The following is an 18,761-nucleotide window of genomic DNA, read 5'->3' as shown; positions in this document are numbered from 1 at the left end:
AATAAAAATAAAATTGAATCACAATATTTCAGACTTGGTTAAGAATACATGATTTGAGTTTGGCAGACCAGGCTTCGAATCCTGGTCCCATCGGTGTATGTCTTTGGAAATTATCTTAATCTGTTTGTGCCTCAGTGTTTGCATTTATAAAATGAGACTAGAAAGAGGCAAATATCTCACTGGAGTGTTTTGAGTATTAAATGAGGTAAAGTATATAAAGAGTTTAGTGGAGGGTCATCCCAAATTAGGTACTTAAATGGTAGTGTTTGCTGTGTAGTTGGTGATACATTAATTTTCTTCCTCCTTCCATCTGTATGGCCAGACTATAGGCTGTGGTTTCACAGTATATAAAGTATTAAAACTAATTTAGATGTCTTATGAAATCTAAACTAAAAGATTATTTTAGGCCTTTACAATATTATAAAGTTCATTTGTACGGATAAAATGGAGACTATCCCTATTATATATAGTATATTCCCTGATGGCACAGTGATTAAGAGCTCAGCTGCTCCCCAAAAGGTCAGCAGTTCAAATCCACCAGCTATTCCTTGGAAACCCTACGGGGCAGTTCTGCTGTGTCCTATAGTGTTGTTACGAGTCAAAACTGACTTGACGGCACCTAACAACAACAACAACAACATACTGTAAATCTACAGGAATAAGAAGAGAGTTGAAAATCTTAAAACAGACCTATGTATATATGAAAATTTAATGTATGATGATTAAGATGGTATTTTAAACCAGTGGAAAAATAATGGAACTGTTTCATAAATGTTACTGGATTAATCAGTGATTCATTTAGGACACAAAAAGAAATCAGTCCCTATTTTGTACCATACAAAAAAGCAAATTCCCAACAAATGAACTAATTTATTATAAAAAAATCTTTAAAATAGCACAATAAAATATACAATTTTTATAATTACAGGGTAGCGAAAGCCTTTTCAAATTTATTGTGAAAATCAAATAGAAAAGTAACATGTGACTACTAGAATTGAAAACTTCTATACAGAAAAAAAGATCCAATAAGTAAACTTGAAAGACAAATGAGATTGTAGGAAAAATATTTTCAACATACATGCTAAAAGTCTAATATTTTAGTATAGAAAGAGCCCTAAGAAAACGAGGAAAGAAAAACATTTACAGAAAAATTTGGCAGAGCATATGCACAGATGAGTTACAAAAGAAAACATGATGTCTGAAAAACATTGAATTGGTGACGATTTGAAAGCTCGATAATGTCTAGAGTTGACCAGAGCATGGGGAGATAGATGTGTTTCTCTGCTTTTAATGGTAGATTGACTTAATAGAACTTTTTGAGATGGCCATCTGTAACTGTCAAAATTTCAAATTTAGTCAAGAAATTCAGCTGAGTAACATGATAAACATAATGTCACTGAATTGTACCTGTGAAGAATGTTGAAATGTTCTGTTACGTATATATTTACCACAATTAAAAAAATAAAATCAATTGTAAATAAAACAAAGGAAAAAACCAAACTTGTTGCCATCAAGTGAATTCCAACTGATAGCGACCCTATGAGTTGTAAATAAGGCCTAAGGAAATAATTTGGCAAGTGGGAAAAAAATAATGTGTATAAACAAAATATTTTTAAAATATTTGAAAACTGTCAAGAGGGTTGAGTTGATTCATCATTGATCAGACAGATTATCATTCATCGTTATCATATGATGGGTTACTGTGAGTCAATCACAGTAGGTGAGATAGCCTGGATGACTTAATATTGGCAGTAATAATTAGTGTTTATTGAACTGTATGCAATGAAACTGTTCTGAAATTTAAATAACTACATTACACACATTAAAAAAAAAGAGTGGAAGAGGATAATAGAGAACACTTTTGTTTTCTCTTTGCCTACACAGTTTAGCATTATATGAATTCTTAAGAAGATTCATGAATTACTTTTGTAAGTAATTACAGTGATATTGCCATTTTGAAATAAGCCACTCCTTTATAAAATAAAATGGTGGTATTTATAAAATAAAATGGTGGTATTTATACTATTAAAACTCATTTTACATAAATTACTGTGTTGTGTTGGAGTTGCCTCCTTCTGGTTGTTAGAGCTGACTGTGACTCTTCCCAACTCTGCTCTCAGTGACTTCATGCTGGTAAATTTAATTTGGCTGTGGTAGTAATATTTATACCTTGGAAACTAGCAAACATTACAACTCAGGGTCTTAAAAAAAAAAAAAAAAGAAAAGAAACCTGCATACTACTGATAGTGAGCCTTAGAGACCTTCCTCCTTTCTTCTCTAGCTCTCTCCCTTCTTTGACCCTTAAAACATGGATAACCCATTGCCTTCAAGTTGATTCTGACTCATAGCAACCATATAGGGCTGAGTAGAACTGCCCCATGGGGTTTCCCAGGCTGTAATCTTTACGGAAGCAGACTGCCACGTCTTTCTCCCGTGGAGCAGCCTGGGGGGTTAGAACTGCTGACGTTTTGGGTAGTAGCCGAATACTTAACCACTATACCATAAATACAGTGGCCTGAACCTTGCACATTAGCTTGGCAATACTTAGCTTCACAAAACACGGTTGTTGAAATTATCTATTCTACTCCTTTAACCTTGTCTTTGTTTAAGGCGCCGTGCATGTTTTGTTTTTATTCTGAGTAACTTAACGTGGGTCATAATCATTGATGTCTTAAAAGTGCACAGGAAGTAAAAGTGGATTCAGTGGTTATTTTTTAACTTATTTGACAAACTTTTGTGCTTTCTCAGGTCAGAGGAATTTCTACAAAACTGGTTTCCTCATTTTGATCTATCTAGGAGTAGAAACCCCAAGCTTGTAAATTTTCAGATGCACTTAGTTTTCTGCCTCTTTTACTTTATTTCTCCTTAGCTCTGGAAATTTTCTTACAACTGTTTCTTTCCTTCAATATCAGGCTCAGTCCCAGGGAGCAATAACATTTAAGATTATACCCAGCATCAAAGAGGAGACCCCATCTAAAGAAGCCAAGGTAATCACTACTTACGCAAATTCTGGGGGGTCTAAGGGAAGTGATGTTTTTCCAAGTAATTCATAGCCACTTTGTCACAATACGTTTATTTTGATATTCTAGTTTTAAAAAGTTATTATTTCTTAAATCAAAGTTAGAAGAATGAAGACCATCTCACATACCGATTTTTTATCTTCATTCGTCTTAAACGAACCTTTCTTCCAGATGTTTATCAAAGCCCTCTTTGACTATGAACCTAATGAGGACAAAGCAATCCCGTGTAAAGAAGCTGGACTTTCTTTCAAAAAAGGAGATATACTTCAGATTATGAGCCAAGATGATGCAACATGGTGGCAGGCGAAGCATGAAGGTGATGCCAACCCCAGAGCAGGCTTGATTCCCTCCAGGCATTTCCAGGAAAGGTGAGCTCCTGGCATATCACAGTGGTCTTTCTTAAACTGAACTCTTGTAGTCTGCAAAATATCATCCCAGCATAGTTGTGATAAAACAAGCTCTTAGAAATTGCCTTGGAATCCTTTATCCCCTGGGTTTGGATTTCTGTTTTGTCTACCCAAGTATGAATAATGACTAAAAATAATATGATAGTACTGGTCTTGGATTTTGTTGTGAAGCAAATGGAAACTATCACATTAGTATCTGAAATGGTATTTATGTGAAAGGTGGAAAAAAAGGACAATCACTTTGAAGGGGATCATTTGCAACAATTTCAAAGTAAAAGATTGATTTCTTAATTTAAAGATATTGTGTTGTTTTCATTTTTTCCCAGATTTTTGAGTTTTTCTTTAGACTTTTCAGTATTTTATTGGTGTGTTAATTTCAGACCTGTACTGAAAATTGATAGGCATGTTGACCTTATTTTCCCCCAGGAGATTGGCTCTGAGACGACCAGAAATATTAATTCAGCCCTTGAAAGTTTCCAACAGGAAATCATGTAAGTTTGTTGATGTAAGAATGCAGAATAACTAAAGCCTGCTATTTTTTTGACTATTAAAACAGGTGTTTGTGGCAGAACAAGAGGTCATATTACCTTGCAATAGCTTTTGAATGATTGTTTCATAGGAATTGAACAAATGGGAAATTCATAGTAGGAACAGTAATGTGAATCTTTTGAAGATTTAGGGGTGGTTGAGTTGTTTGTAATAAGCCATGGTTCACTGTTTAATAAAATAACTTCTAACTGCTACTGCTCTCTTCAATTTCTGAATTTAGGCATTTTATAAACATAACCTAAAATGCAGCTCAGTTTCTCCAAAGCCAAGAGATTTGGGTAAGGTATTTCTTGGTAAAGACTTGGAGGAGAAAATCCAGAATCTTTTTGGGCACAAAAACAATTGTGCCTAAGAATAATTCCTTTCTTACCCACAAATTATAACTCTAGTTTTTAACCCATCTGTGTGGAGTTATCACAAGACTAGAGAGAAAGACACTGAGAGTAAAGAACAGGATAATGTAGCTCTACTGAAAAAGTGTGGATTTAGGTGCGTTATTTTTTCTTTCAGCCTACCCTTCTCTCAGGTTTCCTTCGCTTCCCACCACCCACCCTCTCAAGTTCTCATCTTATGAATACTCTACTGCATCTCCCCTAAACATTTCATGATTCCAGGTATTTTAGAAGGGGGAAAAAATCCTTTGTTTTCAGCATAGAAGTTGTGCATTAAAAGGTGAAACGAGCAAATAAATGGCCCTGGAATTTTACACCAACATCTGTTTTTAGTATCGTTGCATTTTTCACATCTCCTGTTATTTCTGTCAGTTTGTAGACGCTTATAACCCAGAAATCACATTATAAGAGAGCCAAACTACAGTCAAGTATAAATCTTACAAGCAAGCAAATACTTAAAGTGGAGCGCTGATTCAAAAGCCTGCTTGTTCCTGTGGCATCAAGTCTGGGCAGGAGGAAAAAACACTTGTCATAGAATGCCACGTGTATTATGACATCAGAAAGCTTAAAGGCTAAGCAGAATGTTGCATTGTTCTTAAATGTAATGACTTCACTCGCAGCTCATCCGACTGAAAGGAACTTTGACACATCTACCTGACTCGCTCTTTGAGGGATTTTTTGGTTTGAGGCTTGAAGGCTTGCACACTTCTAATGCATTTGTTGCATGTAGGGTAAAGGATATGTAACTTTAAAATAAACGTGATTATATTTGAATTTGAATCTATATCCAAATTTGTTTGAGTCATAGGCAACTTAGAAATTTAAAATTTGTTATGAATTTTCATTATTTAAATGAAACAATGATATAATAACAATTTTAAAATGTTCTTATGAATTTTCATTATTTAAAACTTTTGATAAAGGTATACATGTTTCTGTAAAGAACTATATAATATAGTCTTTTCAGTATCTTTCCCCAAACTGATATAGATGTGGGTGAATTTGAGAGAAGTGAGTGTGTGCGCGCGCGCGTGCGTGTGTGTGTAGAAGCATTAATTTTAATAGAAGTTTTTTAAAATCTGTTAATTTGCAAATTTTCCTTTTACGTTCATACTTTAATATTCAAATCTGAGAGAGATCTAGTCCAGGATTTGTCTGGACTGGAATGGCCTTATTTTGGATATTTACTGCTTTTCGATTAGCTTTTTCCTGCTTTTTGATTAGCATTCAGAAATGTTTACTGATTTTTTTCCTACCTTTCTTTCTTTCTCTCATCCTCCCCCACCTTCCTTTCTTTGTTTTTTTGGGGGGTTAGATTTGATTCACCGAGGGATATAATATTTTTTTCATTTATAGCTGTTATTTCTTTTTAAATCTGGTGAGGATTATCCAAGCAAATTACCAGTGCATAGTACATGTGACTGTTCACAGAGACACAGTGTGTTATATTTCTATGAAATTAAATAAGAAGCCAGTGTCTTTATCCTCAGAGAATTGAAATTCTATTTGAAATTTATTTGAATGTTGTCTCCTCAACCCATGAATTTAAAAATTATGTAGAAATGATTGTACTGGTTCTTAAATTTTTTAATGGCATTTAAAAGCACTTTGTTTTGTAACCTGTGCATTCGGTAGTGATCCCTTATGTAACTCAATCTTTTTAGGCCATCTGACTCACTGCTTCCTGGATTTGAACATTTGGTACTTAGATTTTTAGAATAGGAAGTTCATGTTATCATACCCTTTGCTAAATCATAGAATAATGCTATGAAGAAAAACAAAGGTATAAAATCTTTTATTTTTATGACTTTATTCGTAAGATGGGTTTTAAGTTTCTGATTTCATGTAAAATTTCTAAAAGAAGCGTAATTCTGTCATGTTGGTGTTTATAAATTTATGAAAAAAATTCACAGTGATAAAGTTATCAGCTCTAAATTTTACAAGTGCATTTCACACCTAGGAAGATATTGTAAGCATTGGATTTGGAATAATGAATTTAGTCACGAAATAGGTATGGATCAAATTAGCCAGTTAACTTTTGCCCATGAAGTGATTACTTATTTGCAAATCCCAATCCTGTTATCTTAGAATTCGTAATTGTGATAGAACTCTGGCTCTTCGTACCAAGGGAAATGAAATCAGGAGCTGTGATAATAACCAGCCTCTTAGCCTTTAAAACTAGCATCTTGATGCAAAACTGTAAGTGTAGGTGGTATTTATCCTTGATGGTTAGTTATTTGCTCCTCTTAAGAATCTTGACTATCTAATACCTATCCAGAAAATAGGCTTTGCAAGCAAAATAACTTGCCTCTTAAATGAAACATTCCTAAAAACCAAAACATAAACTCTTAAAGCTCCAGCATGCTTACATTTTAGAAGCTTGATGTATGGAGCAGTCTCCACCTTCTCCTCCTTTGCCTCCTTGTATGTATTTGGAAGAATTGCTTACCCAACAAGAAATTTGTAATAGAAATTTGTTTTCTCTCTTTAGGTTCTCACATAATGGAGTTGTATTAGGGCTACAGACAGAGGAGTAGATCTAGAAGTATGATAGGTTTTCTTTGGTATAACCAACTTATAGATTACTACATAAAAGACACAGCCTAAGTGCTCAGGGAAAGCGTATATCACAAGTAGCATATAGGAATGGTTTTGCATGATAGAAACTTGGCAGTTTGTATTTCTTGTGTCAATATAATTTACTCTATGCTTTTCTGCCTAAAGCTTATTTAGGCAGTTACATATATAAAGCAATACGATATCTACCCTTTCAGAAATATGAATCTCTTTGACTATTTTGAAATATCATTTATTCCCTTTTTATTGAAATCTAAGTATCTGAGTTAAGAATTGTTTTGCTAATAGCATAAACATTAAGTTAACTTAATAGAATGTCATTTATATTTAAATTCAGTATGTATGGTATTCAGAAAGGGAGAAAAGGCTCTTGTTCATATACTGTATCTTACAGGAGAATGTTCAAGTATGATTTTTCTTTTCAGTGCTTAGTTTCCTTGTTGGTTATCAAAATATAAACACCTGAAAATTTCTAAATATTGCTGATTGAAGAATAGTAATTTAATAATAAAAATACATAATTTATTGACTCTTTAAAGATTAGAAAAGTAAAGCATAAAAAATAAAAACATTTTAGGATTTATTTTAATTAATTGTAATAGTCATCATGTGGATAAAAAAAGAAATTATTTAACTGCAGCCAAAGATTGTCCTTTCCAACAAGATGTAACCCCGTTCATCAAAGGCAAGCCATCTGTGGATTGAAGACCACAGTCTGCTAACGAAAGAATGTAAATACTGAGTAAAGGAATGAATTCACTGTACCAATATTTTGGAAGGTGAAACATTTAGGAATAATATATATAACAGGATGTTACAGGTTGTTGTAATTGGACTTTTCAAGTTGAGTAAGCTCCTTCCCTCTGGCATTAAAATACTGTTTGTTTGGTGTGTTGTTAACCCATGAAGGTAATTCAGAAACAAATAGATTGCTTATGCTGTTACATTAAGTTTTTATGTCTAAAACTTTGTCAAGTATTTTCTTAATATTGGGGGGATTTTGTGGAAATAGAAATACAAGGGGTTTTAGAAAATACCGGAAGTGGTTTCTTTCCTGATACTTATATGCTTTGGAAGATGCTAAAGGTCATCTTCCAAAGAGTCTGTGTGGGAAGAGTGATAGATGAATGAAGTTGTAAGTTTCACATCTGATTATTTACATTATTAAATAGTTGAGGTGAAGCCTTTCTAATTGTTACTGTTCACTTTTAGTGTCAGTATAAACTCCATTCTCCTCCATATATGTGTGTGTCTGCGTGTGTGTGTGTTTGTACAGGTTTCAGTGTAGCTTCCAGAATAAGACAGACTAGGAGGAAAGACCAGACAATTTACTTCTGAAATATCAGTCGGTGGAAATCCTGTGGATCACAATGGTCAATCCCATTATACACGGGGTCACCATGAGTCCGGTTGACTCAATGGCAACTAAGAATACACACACACACACACACACACACACGAAGCTATTGCTTCTGAAACATATTCAGACTATATGCTTTTAGTTTTTGCAGTAGTTGTGAAGGATTTCTCTAAGCCAACTACCGCCTCTTGTATTTTGTCAGGACTCAATACCATCCAGGTAAGAAATAGTTGATTTATAATTTGGAGTTTGATCTGTGGTCATGAGTTATTACAGTTTTTTGGGGGGCGGGGGGTTTGAGGTAGGGGACAAAGTGAGATATAGGAAAGAAGTTTCTAGTGTGGGGATTTAACCTTGCTCCTGTGTTGGGTCTTGTGAATCATGTTACACCAATACAGACACAGTTTCTCCACTTGTCAGGGTTATCCAATGTGTCCCATTCAGAGTAAGCAGGCAGTGGAGTGGAAGACTTACTACTGCACTCTTGTGCAGAGATCCTCAAAGACTCCCATGTCAACCTTTCCATTCCAGCCCCTAAAGACAACAAATTTGTCTCTCTGACCTTTTGACCTCTGCTGTACATTTTTTATAATTATCCTACTCTGCTCTTCAGTGCTTGAAGATAGTTGACCATGGAATCCTGCTACACTGGGGAGAAGAGATGGCCCTCCTGCTCCTTCCAGGCTGTCCTGCCCAGGAAAAACAGACTTTTGAGATATTGGGGGTGGAGAGTAGACAGGAAATTTGAAAGCAACTTATTATTTCTCTTGACCCCTACCCTACTTATATTTTCTAGCTTGGGGCTTGCATAACCAGAAATTGGATTCAGTGTGATAGTATAGCGTTGTGGTCAAGAGCACAGACTCTGGAGCCAGATCCTGGTTTTGCCACTCACGAGCACTACATTTCTCTGTACCTCCGTTTCCCCATCTATAAAATGGGGATAATAAAGTACTGATCTCATAGACTTGTTGGAGAATTAAATAAGCTTATGCATTTAATGTGCATAGGATAGTGCTTTGTACCTAGTAAGAGTCATGCACTTATCCAAGCTCTCTTCTGACCAAGATGAAGCTTTTCTGTGTTTTTCCTTTTTGTTTGGCCTTGTATGGTCTGAGGAAATCTGTCCCTTTGCTTTTTCTCCTAGGTCCATTAAGCATGACACTTGTTATTGAAGATTTTGTGTGTGTGTATGTGTGAGAGAGAGAGATCATGCTAAAAAAAAAATCATTCTCTTCCTCCTTAAGAATTCTGTAGAGTATTGTGAATTTATTTAGTATATTCATGACCTTTTGTTAGAATGAAAGCATACATTTATTGCATGTAATATAATCATACGTGTTTATTTTTAGTGTGGGTTTTTTAAATTGGTATTTTAGTTTTTTGTTTGTTTTGCATCATGGCCTCTAGCATCTGATTTATATGATACTGAGTCTTTAATCAAGGATACAATACTCAATCTATCCTGTTGTTTCTATCAGAAAATATACTCTGTTTAATAATCCACTGGTTGAATGAGATTGCAGAAAGATCCATTTTAAGCACTGCCTATATCATTTCCATCATGCCTAGATACCTGGCTTGGCTATTTGTTTTCTAGTAGTTTGTCATAGATGCACATGGCATTTCAGGACTACTGGCAAATGTGCATAAATAAACTCATGAATAACTTGAGTCTGAACAATAATGATTTGAGTGTAACTGTAACACCAATGAAGACACGATTTCTTCACTGGTCAGGAGTATCCAATGTGTCCCACTCAGAGTAAATAGCCAGTGGAATGGAAAACTTACTACTGCCCTTTTGTTAAACACCACTCACTTTTGCTAATACTGGCCAAATGGAGCTAAAACAGTTTCGAGGATCCATAGATATTTGAAAAATAAAAATATAGTGGTTTACACTTTCTCCAAAGGGTTCTCTTTGGCTATCGTTCTCTGGTTTGGAGAGATAAGCGAGCAGAGAACTGTTCTGATCGCTCCTATCTCCTCTTAAGTCATGTAGTGAAATATGTTCCACCTGGACTCATTGTTAGGTTTTGCTTCTGTCAAACTGTCAGTACATTTTCCACCCTTAGCTAAAGGTGAGTCTTGTAAGTCAAATTTCATTTTTAAATTGTTCTTCTATTAGTGATCTAAGAATTGTTTAGGGATTACTTTAAAAAATACCTTTCATCAAATAATATAGACGGAATGAAAAAAAAGGATTCTGGCCAATTTATTGGATATTTGTAATAATCTGATAATTGCCAGTACGTTGTTAAATTTCCAGGATATTTAGATAGTTCAAGCGCAAAATTTGTTGTTTCTAAAATCCTTTCTTCTTTTCACTGTACTATGAAATTTTCTCAAAGTGTTGAACAGATATAGATTAGTTTATAAACAAAACTATTGTATGAAAATAATATAATCCCCTTATTGAAGGTATTATTTTTGAAAAAATACTGAAGTTTTTTTTTCTGGTTTTCTTCCCCATTTAGTTATTTAGTGAGCTAGATGGAGACCTTTCTGTTTTTCCCGTGTATGTGTATTACCAAGAAAAGTGCAATCTAAAATGTAGTTTCTCATAAATTCTATTTATTTGTTGCCTAATAATTTTGAAACATTTAAAATACTTTTTTTTTTCTTTTGGCTTTTCTAAGATGAGGAAGCAGTTGAGTGTGGTAGGTGGATTTTTTTTTCCTTAGATGTAACACTTTCCTACTTTAATGATGTTTTCTGCATATTAATCATTTCCTTTCTCTTTCTCTTTTTCCTTGTGCTTCGCAGAGGAAATTGAAGGTACATGTATAAAAGTTTCCCTGCGTAGTTCAGTGATTTCATTTAGTGCACATGGGTGTGGAATTAAATGGAATCTTGTTGTACTACCCGGGGACTCCTAAATTGAATATAGCATGCAGTTTATGAAAGATTATTTTAGTATACATTCAAAGCTTCTACTTGACTGACAGTACCAAAAATTATGGTTGGACTTTGTTTTAAAAGGAAATTTACTTTCTTTGCTTCACATAATAAAAAGATAGAAACCAAAAAAACCAAACCTGTTGGCCGTCGAGTCAATTCTGACTCATAGTGATCCTATAGGACAGAGTAGAACTGCTCCATAGGGCTTCCAAGAAGCAGCTGGTGGATTCGAACTGCTGACCTCTTGGTTAGTAGCCAGCCTCTTAACCACTGCACCATCTGAAGTAATACATTATGTTTATTTCTGTCAATAGTCTCAGATAAAGGTGGTTGAAGAAAGTAATGGTGTTGAAATATATTGACATACTTACTTTAGCATAAGGCTGTAGGAAATATCTCAGCTATTTGATTAATGTACAGCCTGTGCTGTTGGCTTCCGGAAGTATGTGTGTGTATATGTATGTATGCATGTGTGTGTATATATATGTATATATGTGAAGATTAGAGACCTAACGTAGTAAGTAAACCACTCCTTAATTTAAGTTTTTAAAATATGCATATCCAGTATTTATTTAATTTTAGAAATAGTTAATAGCACACTGTTTATTTTAAAAATATTTTCATTTTGTCTCTTCTGTCATATTTTTTTAAGAAAATAAAAATACGAATATTATGCCTTTATTTCTTCCCAACACAGCATCTCTTCATATATATATAATAGAAGGATGTATTTTAATTCTAACCTTTCTGTCTAATCCAGTGAGCCAAAATAAGTGCTATATTTTATACATTATCAAAGAGCCTGATTTATAAAAATAAATTAATTTTGGGCATCAAATGCCATCGTTTTCTTAATTGTGAAAGTATAAATATCTCAGACAAATCTTTTATAATTTTCTTGGAATTGCATCAAGGAACCTCTGAAGCTGATAGGTGGGAAAAAAAAAAAAAAACCTGCACAATTGTTTCAAAATTTTACTTTAAACTTAAATATAAAACAAAATGTTTTATGTTTAAGAGTAGCATTGTCAGGGCCTTTCCATGCTGTGCTTTAACATAATTGTTTTAAGTAATTTATTTTTTTGCATCTGTGGCTGAGCTTCTAACTGTTTTGCTTTATTTCATGGCTTTTATTCTGTGTGCTCTTACACTCCGTCCAGAAGATGCTGACTTTGCTGGTAACAACAGCGGAACCTATGTAGGTGAGCAATTAGTTATGGAAGAGGGTTTCTTTCTTTCTGTTGCTTTCTTCAAAATTATTATATTGTTTTATCTTAAATTAGCATATTTGCGTTCGCATGCTCTGATATCCAGCAGGCTAGCATGAACATTTACAGTAAACAGGCTCAATGGGTTGGACACAAAGGATTTCATAAAATCCTTTGGCAGTTATTCAAGAGGCTTTCCAGATGTTATATGTTTGTGAATCATTATGTTTTTTGAAAGAGAATGAAAAAGAATCCTATTTTGCCAGGAAATTTTACTCAATTAAATGTCTGGCTGTTTCTAAATTATCTAGTTAACTGTGAATTATCAGAAGCCTCTAAACAATTTTTTTTCTAAGTAACGTTTTAGTTACATTTTCTTATGATTTGTTATTCCTATAAACCCTCTAAATAACCGTTAACTAAACCATTCCCAATATAATTCAGCTTATGGTTAACTTGCTAGTCTATATTGAAAAGAACACTTTCCATTTTGGAGATGCCAAGAACCCTGTTGCTGTTGAGTTTAATTCTGGCTCATAGCGACCCTGTAAGACAGAGTAGGATTGCCCCATATGGTTTCCAAGGAGCGCCTGGTAGATTCAAACTGCCAACCTTTTGGTTAGCAGCTGTAGCTCTTAACCACTACACCACCAGGGTAAATACAAAAGACATCTAGAAATTGTTAAAGCATCAGAATTATCTTCGTCTGTGTTTCTCTTCACTCCTTTCCCACTCTTGCATTGTGTAGGTGCACTGACAAATTCTCTACTTTGAGTAGTAAAAGAGGTAGTATTGTGGAAACATGGAGTTTTAGGAAGCAACTTACTCTAACCTCATTTTCTGATCAATATTTATATACATGATGATATCCATTAGGTATTAAATTTGTATTTGGTATTTAATATAGAATATTATCTCTAATATTGTTAGAATAGTGCTATTATATCCATTTCATAAAAAGGAAACTGAAAGCTTAAAGGGATTATCTCAGAATCTAGAAATAGTAAATGGTGCAGCCTGGATTCAAATCCAGGTCTATATAGATATAGTTCCTATACTCTAACTTTTGCAATATGCTGCCTTCTAGTTTTCCGCTTTACAAAGTAAAACAAAAAACCCTGTACAGAAATATGGAGTATTTCTGTTTCTAGGCTAAAGATACTAATTTACTAAGAGAGGATTGGATGGCCAGAAAGAGGTTAAAATTTCATTTATTCTTGAGTCGTTTCAGAGTGGTACAGTGTGCCAGGTGCCCTGTGTATCACCTGTATACCACCCCTTACGTCACTGGAGATTTTAGTGGCTTAAAACAGCAAACATTTCTTCTCATGATTCAGCGGCCAGCTGGGTGATTCTTGTCTGGTTGGCAGAGCCTTGCAGTGTGGTAGCTTGGCTGAGGTCAAGGCAGTTGACAGTCTGGTTAGTCTAGGGCCTCAACTGGGTGAACTTGTTTCTGTTCCACTTAGTCTTTCACCTTCCAGGAAGCTAGCCCATATAGTGGTCTCAGGGTTCCAAAGAGCAGCAAGAGAGTGCCATCTCCAGTGTCTAAGTTTGAAAGCTTTGTTGCATCACATTTGTTGGTGTCCTATTAGCCAAAATAAGTCTCATGGCCCACCCAGAGTCTATGTGGGAGGAGACTCCCTGAGAGCTTGGGTACAGGGAAAAGTGAATAAGATGGGAGGGTGGGGGGCATTACTGCAACCATCTACTTCTCTCAGAAATAAAGAGAGACACCTGCACTCTCTGATTTCATGGGCTCATAGTCAAGTAGATGATACGTGTATACACATCCAGTAAATAACTGGTTCATAAAGCAATATAAGATGCGGTAATTCAGGGGCAAATAATCATCTCAGCCTGAGGCGCTCAAGGACTCATTCACATGAGAGATGACATCAGAGCTGGACTCCAGGAATTAGGTAGGATTACAGCCAGCAACAGGAGATGAAAATAGAAGCAATCGTGTAGAAAGAAGTGAATGCTGCAGAACACACGGCATATTTAACTTTGGGTGATAAGTAGTTGATAGGGCTGGAAATTTAGCTTGAGACTTAATAGTGTTTGGTCTTAAATGTCAGGCTAAGTAATTTAGACTTTGTTAATTGTATTGCCTGAATATTGTACTCATACTATTCATTTTATAAAATTTTATCCAAAGAACAAAACCTGGGTTTTTAATTTTGTATATCTGTTATATGATCTAGGAGTTTAAAAAATGCATATTTAACCAGTGTATACCAGTTGAAGTATAAACAGTGAAGGGGTGATAAGCAGCATGGGTTCCTTTAGAGAGTGCAAAGAAAATGAATTCTGATAAAATGTTATTGGATCAGGAAATCTGGAGTGATAACATTTGAGAAACAACTTTACTACAAGAAAAATTGCAAAAAATAATGTATTAGAATATTGTTCAAGAAAACGTATCTATTTTTCCCCAACACACTTTTTTTTTATACCGTCACCAGCATATTCTTTCTTTTATCCTTATTATTTCTTAATATTCCAAATATCTACTTTTATATAACAAATCCCAGTGCTGTCAAGTCGATTCTGGACTCATAGTGTCCCCAAAAATGCTTTAACACAACAAAAACAGTTTGTCCACGAATCAGCATTCGGGCAGGTCTTGGCAGGAATGGCCCCAGTGCATATGGAACATTCTCCAGGATAGATCGTATGTTAAGCCATGCCACAATCTCGATAAATTTCGAAGGATTAAAACTGTACAAAGTATGTCCTCTGAACACAATGGAATTAAATTAGAACTCAATAAAAGAGGAAAATTCATAAATATATGTGGAGATTGAACAGCACTACTAAATAACCAATGGGTCAAAGAACAAATGACAAGGGAAATTAGAAAGTACTTTGAGATGAATGAAAATGAAAACACAACATAAACCAACATTTGTCAGATGCTACTACAGTAGTGCTTAGAGGGAAATTTATAACTATAAAGGCCTCTATTAAAAATGACAACAGATCTAGATCTGAAACCAGTAATCTAACCTTCCATCTTAGACACCAGGAGAAAAAGGGCAACTTAAATCCAAAGCAAGCGGAAATAAGGACATCATAAAGATTATAGCAGAAATGGAGACTAGAGAAACATAAGGGAAAATTAATCAAACAAAAAATTGGTTATTTTTAAATTATCGACAAAATTTGCAAATCTTTACCTACACTGACTGAGAAAAAAGAGAGATGACTCAAATTACTAAAATTAGGAGTGAAATGAGATGTTACTACTGCCCTTGCAGAAATAAAAAATGATTATAAGGAATTACTATGAATATGTTCACCTCAATTGATGCAGAAAAAGCATTTGACAAAATCTAACACCCCTTCAGGATAGAAGCACTAAACAAAGTAGGAATAGAAGGACACTTCCTCAGTCTTGTAAAGAACATTTATGAAAAACCCACAGCTAACACATGGGGTCACCATGAGTCAGAATTAACTCCACAACAACTAACAACTATAGCAATAGCATACTTGATGGTGAAAGACTGAATGCTTCCCTGTTAAAATCAGAAACAAGACAAAGATGTCCATTCTTGCTACTCTGTTTAAAATGGTACTGGAGATTCTAGACAACACAATTAGGCAAGAAAAAGAAATAAAAAGCCTCCAGATTGGAAAGGAACAAGTAAAATGATCTCTGTTTGCAGATGGCATCAACTTGTATCTAGAAAATTCTAAGGAATTCACACAGAAAAAAAACTATTAGAACTAATAAATTGAGTTTAGCAAGGTAACAGGATACAAGATCATTATACAAAAATCAGTTGAGTTGCTATAAGCTTACAATGAATGATCCAAAAACGAAGTTAAGAAAATAATTCCATTTACAATAGTGTTAAAAAGATTAAAATACTCAGGAATATATTTAACAAGACAAGTACAATACTTGCATTCTGAAAACTACAAAATATTGTTGAAAGAAATTAAAGTGGAAAGATACCCCATGTTCACAGATTAGAAGACCTAACAATATTGTTAAGATGGCAGTACTCCCCAAATTGACCTATAGATTCAGTGCAATTCCCCTCAAAATCCCAGCTGATTGTTTTGCACATACTGACAAGCTGATCCTAAAATTTATATGGAAATGCAAAGAACAAAGCTGGAAAACTCATACTTAAAATTTCAAAACTTACTGCAAAGCTACGGTAATCAAAAGTGTGGTACTGGCATAAGGATAGACATACAGATAAATGGAAAAGAACTGAGAGTCCAGAAATGAACCCATGCATTTATGATCAATCGATTTTTGACAGTGGTGTCAAGACAGTTTGATGGGGAGGGAAGTCTTTTATCAAATTTGATGCTGGAACAACTCAATACCCACATACAGAAGAATGAAGTTGGAGCCATACCTCACACCAAAAATTAATTCACAATGAATCAAAGACTTAAATGTAAGAGCTAAAATCATAAAACTCAAAGAAGAAGTCAGATATCCTTGAGACCTTGGATTAGAAAATGGTGTTTTATATATGACACCAAAAGAGCAAACAACAAAAGAAAAATAGATAAATTGGATTTCACCAAATTAAAAAAAAAAAAAAAAAGTGCCTCAAATTATAAAAGAAAGTGAAAAGACATCATACGCAGTGGGAGAAAATAATTGCAAATCATTTATCTTATAAAGGTCTTGCATTCAGAATCTACAAAAAACACTTAAAACACAGCAATAAAAAGACAGTGCAATTAAAAAATGATCAAAGGATTTAAATAGATGTTTCTCCAAAGAAGATATACAAATGACCAATCAGTACATGAAAAGAAGATGCTCCACATCTTTAATCATTTCCATGCAAATCAGAACAAAAATAAGATATCACTACACACCCACTAGGATGACTATAATTAAAAAGACAGACGATATTAAGTGTTGGCTAGGATGTGGACAAATTAGAACCCTCCTACATTCACCAGATGAGGTGTGGGATGACATCAAGGACATCATACATGAACAAACCAAGAGGTTATTAGAAAGACAGGAAAGAAAGAAAAGGCCAAGATGGATGTCATAAGAGACTCCGAAACTTGCTCTTGAACGTCCAGTAGCTAACGTGAAAAGAAGAAGTAATAAAGTAAAAGAGCCAAACAGAAGACTTCAAAGGGTGGTTCAAGAAGACGAAGTATTATAATGACATGTGCAAATACCTGGAGATAGAAAACCAAACGAGAAGAACATGCTAGGCATTTCTCAAGTTGAAAGAGCTGAAGAAAAGATCAAGCCTTGAGTTGCAATATTGAAGGATTGTATGGGGAAAATATTAAACGACACAGGAAGGATCAAAAGAAGATGGAAGGACTATATAGAATCACTATACCCAAAATAATTGGTTGGTGTTCAGCCATTTCAGGAGGTAGCATCAGATCAGGAATCTATGGTACTGAAGGAAGAAGTCCAGGCTGCACTGAAGGCATTGACGAAAAACAAAGCTCCAGGAATTGACGGAATACCAATTGAAATGTTTCAACAAATGGATGCAGCGCTGAAGGTGCTTACTTGTTTATGTCAAGAAATTTGGAAGACAGCTACCTGGCCAACTGGGTGGAAGAGATCCATATTTCTAACTGAATGAGGAAATTATCGAACAGTATCATTAACATCACACGCAAGTAAGATTTTCCTGGAGATCATTCAAAAGCGGATGCAGCAGTGCACCGAAAGGAACTGCCAGAAATTCAGGCCGGATTCAGAAGACGACGTGGAACCGGGGATATCATTGCTGATGTCAGATGGATCCTGGCTGAAAGCAAAGGCGAGAAAGATGTTTACATGTGTTTTATTGACTATGCAAACGCATTCAACTGTGTGGATCATAACAAATTATGAATGATATTGGGAAGAATGGAAAATTCCAGGACACTTTAATTGTACTCATGAGGAACCTGTACATAGATCAAGGGACAGTCATTCGAACAGAACAAGGGGATACTGTGTGGTTTAAAGTCAGGAAAGCTGTGCATTGGGGTTGTATCGTTTCACCATACTTATTCAGTCTGTAAACCGAGCAAATAATTTGAGGAGCTGGATTATATGAGGAAGAATGTGGCATCAGGATTGGAGGAAGATTCATTAACAACCTGCTTTATGCAGATGATACAACCTTGCTTGCTGAAAGTGAACAGGACTTGAAGCACTTACTGATGAAGATTGAAGGCTACAGCCCTCAGTATGGATTACACCTCAACATAAAGCAAACAGAAATCCTCACAACTGGACCAATAAACAACATTTTGATAAATGGAGAAAAGATTAAAGTTGTAAAAGATTTCATTTTATATGGATCCACAATCAACAACACCCATGGAAGCTGCAGTCAAGA

General features: G+C 34.8%; 1 protein-coding gene across 5 annotated transcripts in view; it reads left to right on the top strand.

The window, feature by feature from the left end:
* The window catches only part of MPP7 (MAGUK p55 scaffold protein 7), a 296,574-nt gene that overhangs the window by 218,221 nt on the left and 59,592 nt on the right, over positions 1-18,761 (top strand). For all 5 annotated transcript variants that reach the window (XM_064284961.1, XM_064284962.1, XM_064284959.1 and 2 more), the window contains 3 exons: positions 2,913-2,987; positions 3,192-3,388; positions 3,854-3,918. In XM_064284961.1, the coding sequence (XP_064141031.1) occupies positions 2,913-2,987; positions 3,192-3,388; positions 3,854-3,918 (337 nt within the window). The remainder of the gene's footprint in view (positions 1-2,912; positions 2,988-3,191; positions 3,389-3,853; positions 3,919-18,761) is intronic.

The sequence above is a fragment of the Loxodonta africana genome, chromosome 4 (genome assembly GCF_030014295.1).
Source record: "Loxodonta africana isolate mLoxAfr1 chromosome 4, mLoxAfr1.hap2, whole genome shotgun sequence".
Lineage (NCBI taxonomy): Eukaryota > Metazoa > Chordata > Mammalia > Proboscidea > Elephantidae > Loxodonta > Loxodonta africana.
This window is presented reverse-complemented; position numbering and strand designations above follow the sequence as displayed.